Source organism: Colobus angolensis, unplaced genomic scaffold (genome assembly GCF_000951035.1).
Source record: "Colobus angolensis palliatus isolate OR3802 unplaced genomic scaffold, Cang.pa_1.0 Scaffold25, whole genome shotgun sequence".
NCBI lineage: Eukaryota > Metazoa > Chordata > Mammalia > Primates > Cercopithecidae > Colobus > Colobus angolensis.
The window spans coordinates 2647315-2656020 of NW_012115710.1; the positions used below are offsets into that span (position 1 = coordinate 2647315).

An 8706-nucleotide genomic window follows, 5' to 3' on the forward strand; every position below is an offset into this window, starting at 1 on the left:
TATTCGGGAGGCTGAGGCAGGAGAATCGCTTGAACCCGAGAGGCGGAGGTTGCGGTGAGCCAAGATCAGCCATTGCACTCCAGTCTGGGCAACAAGAGCGAAACTCCGTCTTTAAAAAAAAAAGAAAAGAAAAGAAAAAGAGCTAGAAATAGATACTCATCGAACAGAAATTTCCAAGAATAAACCAAGAAATGTGAAGACTCCAGGGATCCCCAGAAGGCTGGAGAAATCGTGGCTGTCCACTGTTTTAGCACTTACCAGACCCAGCCCTGTTATTCGTGCCTTTGATACGATCCAAAGCCATCTTTGACTCTAAACAAGTTAAGGTTTGGAATAGGAAAATGGTTTGTCCAAAGATACACCACCAAAAGCGAGGCGGCCAGGAACTGGAACTGAGTTCTGTCTGATGCTGCAGTTCATGGCAGAGCTGTCTGTTTCTCTAGAGAGACCCGGGTTAGAAACACAAAGAGAGAGAGAAGCGGGAGAGGAAGTCACAGGTGGGCACAGAGGACGGAGAGATGGCTGCCTTCCGCAGAGGTGCAGAGACAGCCTGGCAGCGAGAAACAAGGAAGTAGGGAGACGCTGAGCCCCACTGACCTGTCTTTTTGTTCTAGGAACAACCTGTCCCTGCCGTCATCTGGGACTGAGCCATGGCCCCCTGCGCCTGTCCCAACCCCGCCACCCTGGCTCCTGAGCTCCACAGACCCCGCCCACCTGGGGCTCCCGGAGAGCGTGGCCTCTGTCACCGTGCCCATACGCCTGGACACCCTCTCCTGCCTCCTGCACAGCGCCCTGCTGGGGACCTACACCTTCCAACAGTCCTTGCCCTCTTGCTCCTGCTGCCTCCAGGCAGGCCACACTCAGCCGGGCGCAGTCAGGAGGCCTCCCAGGGGACGCGGGGGCTGGGAAGTCAGGCACAGGCCAGGCTGGGGCCGGGGCCCACATCGACGAGGAGGCCTCGGGAGAGCTGAGCAGCCAGAGAGGGGTCGGGCGGGGGTCCCTGGGGCTGGCCCCAGGACCCCACCAATGACGCTGCCATCAGCACCAACACTGCCTGCCCAGGATGGGAAGAAGGAAGCTCGAGGTCCAGAGCCACCCCTGGAAACACCACCGGCCGCTGAGGACTGGGAGACAGAGTACTAGAACCCTGGAGGGTCCAGCACCTGAGATTGCAGTCACCCAGGAGGGTTTTCCTGGGGCCCGGAGTGACCTCAGGCCTCTCAGAAGAACCCCAAGAAACATCTTCCATCCTCCCCTCTTCCCAAAACCATAGTCCCAGGAGTAGCTCCTGTGAGCCACTTGGTGAACCTGACCTAAGTCACCTGAATCCCAAGCCAGAAGAAAACCCTAAACCTCATACCCAGGCCTGTCTCCTTGATGCCTCAACCCCATTCCCAACGCCATCCCCAACCACAACCACAATCCTTACCTCATTCTCAATCCCCAGGGTTCCCCGAGCCCCATCCCCTACCCTCTCCCTAACCCCAAAGCCACTCCTACCAGCCTCTCCTCCCCACTGTCAATCCCTATTCCCAAACCCATTCATTCCCATCCCTGTCACCAGTCCCAACTCCACTTCTGCGCCTCAACCCAAACCCACCCTCGTTACCAACCCCTTTCTCCTCATTCCCTATGTACCTCAGCCCATCTTTAATGTCCTCTGAATCTACAGCTCCAAAGAGCCCCATCCTCAACCTTAGCCACAGCTCTGTGTCCATCCCCATGAAGAATAAACAATAAATGTGTGACTCTCCCTGTATCTTGCGTGTGTGTCTGCGTGTGTGTGCTTACACAGCTCGGACAAAGCCAGGGTTGCTGTGAGCAAGGCTGGCTACAAGGTAGTGGGTCCAGGGGAGGGTCACAGAGGTCAGTGAGCAGGGGCTGGGGGTAGGGAGTCCCCTGGATGCCTGCTTCAGCAAATTCCATTTGAAGCCTCTGCCACCGCTGCATTTCTGATTGCTGGAAGCTGCTGGATCGTGGGACCATTGTGTAGGGAGGCTTAAGGGATTTGGGGAACCTATGGGGGCCAAGAGGCCAGTGACCAGGCTCAGCTCAGTCTGCACAGAGGGGCCGTGGCAGAAGGAGGGCTCGGGCAGGCTCTGCCACTCAGGTAGGCACCAAGCATGGGACCCGTAGCCCCCTTTTCCCCAAGTCCCAGGAGTCTAGAGTCCCAGCTCCTCCTTCTCCCAGGACCTGGTGTCCACCCCCTGGCCCCTAGCCCCTTCCTTACCCAGCACCCAGGAATCCAGGCCCCTGGGCCCCTCCTCACCTAGGACTCATCTAGGCCTCCAAGCTATTCTTTGCTCAGAACCTGGAAGTCCAGGTCCCCGGCCTTCTCTTCCCCAGGACGCCAGGCTCCAAGAACCCAGCCCCTCCTCCCTGTCATCTTTCCAGGATCCCTACCATCCTCCTCCCTCAGACCCAGGAGTCCGGGCCCCCAGTCCCTTCCTTCCCCAGGACCCAGGTGTCTAGGTCTCCATCTCCTTCTCCCAAGCACCTGGCATCCCACTCCTGAGCCCTCTCTTCCCCCAGTTCCCTTCCTCCATCAAGTCCCAGGAATCCAGCTCCCAACCCCATCTCTCCCCTTCCCCGCAGATCACCATGTACAGCTTCATGGGTGGTGGCCTGTTCTGTGCCTGGGTGGGGACCATCCTGCTGGTGGTGGCCACGGCAACAGACCACTGGATGCAGTACCGGCTGTCAGGGTCCTTCGCCCACCAGGGCCTGTGGCGGTACTGCCTGGGCAGCAAGTGTTACCTGCAGACAGACAGCATCGGTGAGCCCCCCGGCCAGGGTCCGGGCCGCGCCTGGGGAAAGAGCAGGGCGGACCTCAGGGCCCAAGGACACCTGTATTCCAGATGGAGAACTCTGCGGCTGAAAGAGGGAAAGGGAGCAACCCAAGGTCACTCACACGGAGGGGGCAGAACTGGTACTGCAGGGTTGCTTTCTAGCTGCAGTTACACGGGGTGCTGGTTTGCAGGTTAAGTTGGGAGAGGTGGCATTTCCTGACGCCTCAAAGGTGTCATGCACAGCAACTGGGGATAGTGTCACGAAACAGCATTTTCTAAATATCTGCGATGGACCAAGAACTATGTTAGGTACCAGGGGATACAGAAGAAATATGGGCCCTGAATTTGCTAAATACTGCATAATGTAGCATAAAGTATTTTTGCCTACTTATAATGTACCAGGCCATAGATAGAGAGATACATAGAGATATATAGTATAGCGCATGCTGCATAACATCTATAATATATTAAGTTAGTATATACTACATTATGTATAATATACGTAATTTATATTATTACATATAACTTATGTATAATATATGTAACTACATATATACATTAATAAATTAATATACAATATAGGGTATTATACATGTACCTTTATTATATAATAAATTACTAATACATAATATATTGTATATAATATGCTACATATTATATAATAAATAATGCACATATATTGTATGTAAGATGTAAAATGCATTATATTACACATTCATTATCTAATAAATAGTATATATTATGCTACATATAATATAATCAATTAATAGTTCATATATTATACAATATATTATAATAAACATATAAAGTAGAGAATATTATATTGCACACTTATTATATACTATATTAATAAGTTTGGCCAGATGTGGTGGCTCACACCTGTAATTCCAGTACTTTGGGAGGCCGAGGTGGGTGGATCACCTGAGGTCAGGAGTTCGAGATTAGCCTGGCAAAAGAGGTGAAACCCGGTCTCTACTAAAAACACAAGAATTAGCCAGGCATGGTGGTGCACACCTGTAATCCCAGCTACTCAGGAGGCTGAGGCAGGAGAATAGCTTGAACCCGAGAGGTGGAGATTGCTGTGGACCCAGAAGGTGCCACTACACTCCAGCCTGGACGACAAACAAAGGCTCTGTCTGAAAAATAAAATAAATAAATGAAAATTAATTAATACTATATAATATATTGTGTATTACTACTAGTAATAGTATTAATAATACCTGGCATTAATTGAGTGCTTACTATGCTCTATGTGCTATTCTAAGCACTTTACATGTAAGGGCAGTTCAATTGTATGTAAGAGTGAGACATGAGATGTGACCTCAAAATTCAAACATCCTCTTGAGTAGTTGAGAGGAAGAGCTAAGCCCCACTGAGTGCTGGACGTGACAGGCACGCCCACCCATTTCTCCCTGAGCCAGCCCTGAGAGAGAGGCAGGATGATGCCTGTTTGCTGGAGGGGTAGACTGAGGCAGGGAGAAGTGGAAAGACTTGCCTTGGGCCACCAGCTTCAGAGTCCCATCTGCCTGACTCCACACATCCTTCTCATTTCTGGCTGTCTCATCTGTGACGCTTCTACATTTCTCCTGCTTCAGGCTGGGAATTCCCCGAGGGACAGCCCTGAGCCACCTTTCTGTCTTATCTCTGCCAGGGATGCAGGAGACAGGGAGGCTTGGTGAAGGTCTTCGGGTTTTTTGTTTGTCTGTTTTTGTTTTGTTGTATTTTGTTTGAGACAGACTCTCGCTCTGGTAATGGCGCTATCTCGGCTCACTGCAACCTCTGCCTCCTGGGTTCAAGCAATTCTCCTTGCCTCAGCCTCCCAAGTAGCTGGGATTATAGGCCCCCACAACCATGCCTGGCTAATTTTTGTATTTTTGGTAAGAGACAGGGTTTCACCATGTTGGCCAGGCTGGTCTTGAACTCCTCCTGACCTCAGGTGATCCACTCGCCTTGGTCTTCCAAAGTGCTGGGATTACAGCTGTAAGCCACCACACTCAGCCTCATTATTTCATTTGATTTGATTTTTGTAGAGAGAGCATCTGGCTGTATTGCCCGGGCTTGTTTCAAACTCCCGGCTTCGGATGGACAGGGTGGCTCAGCCTGTAATCCCAGTACTTCGGGAGCTGAGGTAGGAGGATCGCTTGAGTCCAGGAGTTTGAGACCAGCCTGTGCAACGTAGGGAGATCCCATCTCAACAAAAAATAAAAAATTAGCTAGGCATGGTGGTGTGCTCCCCTGGCCCCAGCTGCTCAGAAGGCTGAAGTGGGAAGATCACTTGAGCCCAGAAGTTCGAGGCTGTAGTGAGCTAAGATGGAGCCACTGCACTCCAGCCTGAGTGACAGAGCAAGACCCTGTCTCAAAAAATAAGAAGATACAAGAAATACTTAAAAAGAAACCCTCCTGGCTTCAAGCAATCCTCCTGCCTCAGCCTCCCAAAGTGCTAGGATTCCGGGTCTGAGACCCTGTGACCGGCCGGAATTAGTGTACTAGGGGTGCCGTAACAAAGTCCCACACACCAGGTGGCTTGAACAAGAGCAATGTGTTTTCTCACAGTACTGAGGCCTAGATGAAGATGTGAGCGAAATCACTTCTTTCTGAGGCGTGTGAGGGAGAATCTGTTCCACGTCCCTCCCTCCCTGGCTTCTGGTGATTTTCTGGGAATCTTTGGTGTTCCTTGGTTTGGAGATGCATTACTCCAATTTTTGCCTTCTTCACACATGGCATTTTTCCTGAAAGCGTGTCTTGTGTCCAGATTCCTCTTTTTATAAGGACGGCAGTCTTTGTTTTATGTTTTGTTTTGTTTTTGAGATGGAGTTTTGTTCTGCCGCTCAGGCTGGAGGGCAGTGGCATGATCTTGGCTCACTACAACCTCCACCTCCCGGGTTCAAGTGACTCTCCTGCCTCAGCTTCCCGAGTAGCTGGGATTACAGGCGCCCACCATCACGCCTGGCTAATTTTTGTATTTTTAGTGGAGATGGGGTTTCACCATGTTGACCAGGCTGGTCTCGAACTCCCGACCTCAGGTGATCCACCGGCCTTGGCCTCCCAAAGTGCTGGGATTACACTGGCAGGAGCCACCAGACCCAGCCCAGTCTTTGGATTAGAGTCTCACCCTCCTCTAGCGTGATCTCTTCCTAACTAATTATATTTGCAAAGACTCTATTGCCAAATAAGGTACCATTCTAAGGCACTAGTCACAATTTCAACATAAAAATTTGGAGCAGGGGACAGAAAGATATAACTCAACCCATAAAAATATCCATAGAGGCCGGGTGCGGTGGCTCAAGCCTGTAATCCCAGCACTTTGGGAGGCCGAGATGGGCGGATCACGAGGTCAGGAGATCAAGACCCTCCTGGCTAACACAGTGAAACCCCGTCTCTACTAAAAATACCAAAAAAACCTAGCCGGGCGACGTGGTGGGCGCCTGTAGTCCCAGCTACTCGGGAGGCTGAGGCAGGAGAATGGCGTGAACCCAGGAGGCGGAGCTTGCAGTGAGCTGAGATCTGGCCACCGCACTCCAGCCCGGGCGACAGAGCGAGACTCCGTCTCAAAAAAAAAAAAAAAAAAAAAAAAAATCCATAGAGAACCTGTCAGGAATTTCTCTCACTGAGGCTTCTACAAGACAAAAGACGGGGTTTTACAAAGATCCTAGACTTTTTACTTTTCAACGGCAAGATGCAAGGTTTGAGGTATACCATTTTCCTGGGTGCTCCAGCAGACAGAATAGCCAAGCAGTTAGGAGCACGGGCCTTGGAGCTTGGATTCCGACTCCAGCCCTGTTTCTAATTGTGAAACCTTGGGCAAGTCACTTTACTTCTCTGGGTCTCCATTTCTTCACTTGAAACATAAGAATAAAAATGGTGCTTATAGAATAGGAGTCTGGAGGAACAAATAACATCACACCTGGGTAGTGAGCCTGGCGCAGAGTTAGCTATTGCCAAAGGAGGAAGAGATTATTATTATCTTTCCCACAGCATCTCCTGAGGGGCCAGCACTGGGCAAAGCACAAGAGAAGAATGGCCCCAGTGCTCAACACTCATTCATTTCACGCATTTATCGAGCACCTATTATGCACCAGGTGCTAGGTGCTGGGGACCCAGTGGTGAATGAGACAGCAAGGCCCTTGTCCTTGCAGAGCTAAGGATTTACTGAGAAGAGACAGACATTATAAATAAGTTAAAAACAAGTAAATAGGACATTTTCAGATATAAGCAAGTAGTATAAAAGAAATGAAAGAGTAGGCTGGGTGCAGTGCCTCACGCCTGTAATCTCAGCACTTTGGGAGGCCAAGGCAGGTGGATCACTTGAGGCCAGGAGTTCGAGACCAGCCTGGCCAACATGGCAAAACCCTATCTCTAATAAAAATACAAAACTTATCCAGGCGTGGTAGTGTGCACCTGTAGTCCCAGATAATTAGGACCCTGAGGCAGGAGAATTGTTTGAACCCCAGAGGCGGAGGCTACAGGGAGCTGAGATTGTGCCACTGCACTTCAGCCTGGGTGACAGAGGAAGACTCAGTCTCAAAAAAAAAAAAGAAAAAAAAAAATGAAAGAAATGTGAGAGAGAATAGTAATTAGCAGGAAAATATAGGCAATCAGCATTCATTCATTCATTCATTCATTCAACAAACATTTCCCGAGGCCAGAATGCAAACCAAATTGTGGTGGGGGTGTTTATGACACAGAACCAACCCAGTGCCTGTCCTCAAGGAGCAATCAGGCTGGAGGGGGAGACAGACAAAGAGAGTCACAACTCTTAGCCGTGGGTAAAGATGATGACTGAGGGGTGGGGAGATGCTTCCTAGAGGAGGGGTCATGGGAGATAGGCTTTGCAGGATGAGTAGGAGTTTGCCAGGTGAAGAAGAGGGCATTTGCAAAGAAGGGAAGCTGGGTTAGGGATATGGAAAGGGGCAAGGCATTTTCATCTCAGAGGTAGCAGCATCTCTCACTTAGAGCAGGGGAGGCGTGGGAGTGACCATGGGGTGCTCCCACAGCATACTGGAATGCCACCCGGGCCTTCATGATCCTGTCTGCCCTATGCGCCACCTCCGGCATCATCATGGGCATCATGGCCTTCACTCATCAGCCTACCTTCTCCCGCATCTCCCGGCCCTTCTCTGCTGGCATCATGTTTTTTGCCTCAAGTGAGTAAGCCCGCCCTCTCCCTACCCCTCTCCTCGCTGTCATCTCAAACCCCAATCTGTCCCCACCCCTCAACACCATTCTCACCCCTTACTCCTCCTTACACTCAACCCCACCCCACCTTAATCCCATCCCCACACCCAAAACCAACCTCATGACTATTTCTAGTTCCGGTCTATTCTGACATTAGCTGGTGTACTACAATTCAGTTCTGGCACTAATCACCTAAAATTTGTGTTTGACTCCACAGGTTAAGACCACAGTCCTTAGCAAGACTGCCTCCACCTCAGCTACAAGCTGCAAGCAGGGTGCCTGGGCAACCCATGCTTTTGATCCACTGGCTACAAACTAGGAGGTTCCCAAGACCCACTCAGATTCAAAAATTTGCTGGAATAACTCACAGAATGCAGGAAAGTGCTATACTTCCAGTTATAGTTTCATTATAGAGGACAAAACTCAGGCCCAAGCAAATGAAGAGACACAGGGGGCAGAGTCTAGGAGAACCCAAAATGCAGAGCTTCCAAGCCTTCTTCCTGTGGAGCCAGGGTTCACCCTCCCAGCACACAGATGTTTTCACCGATAGGGAGCGCCATTGAGCTTCAGTGTCCAGAGGTTTCATTGGAGTCTTGTTAAATAGGCATGACTGATTGAATCGTTGACCATTGATGGAACTCAGTTTCCAGCTTCCTTTCTTCCCCGATATGAAGTTGTTCAGAGCCCCAACCCTCTAATATCATGGTTGGTCTTTCTTTCTTTCTTTTTTTTTTTTTTTTTT

At 50.1% G+C, this 8706-nt stretch overlaps 2 protein-coding genes across 3 annotated transcripts in view; both read left to right on the top strand.

Annotated features, from left to right (window-relative positions):
- The window catches only part of LOC105514840 (chromosome unknown open reading frame, human C19orf84), a 6195-nt gene extending 5052 nt beyond the window's left edge, over positions 1–1143 (top strand). The window contains exon 3 of the mRNA XM_011946495.1: positions 615–1143. Coding sequence (XP_011801885.1) covers positions 615–1143 — 529 coding nt within the window. The remainder of the gene's footprint in view (positions 1–614) is intronic.
- Positions 1144–2074: 931 nt separating this feature from the next.
- The window catches only part of LIM2 (lens intrinsic membrane protein 2, 19kDa), an 8462-nt gene continuing 1830 nt past the window's right edge, over positions 2075–8706 (top strand). The window contains exons 1-3 of one of the 2 annotated variants that reach the window (XM_011946244.1): positions 2075–2110; positions 2596–2776; positions 7784–7933. In XM_011946244.1, the coding sequence (XP_011801634.1) occupies positions 2602–2776; positions 7784–7933 (325 nt within the window). In that variant the 5' untranslated portion in view covers positions 2075–2110; positions 2596–2601. Of the gene's footprint in view, positions 2111–2595; positions 2903–7783; positions 7934–8706 lie in introns of both variants that reach the window. The other variant, XM_011946243.1, reaches the window with a different exon arrangement.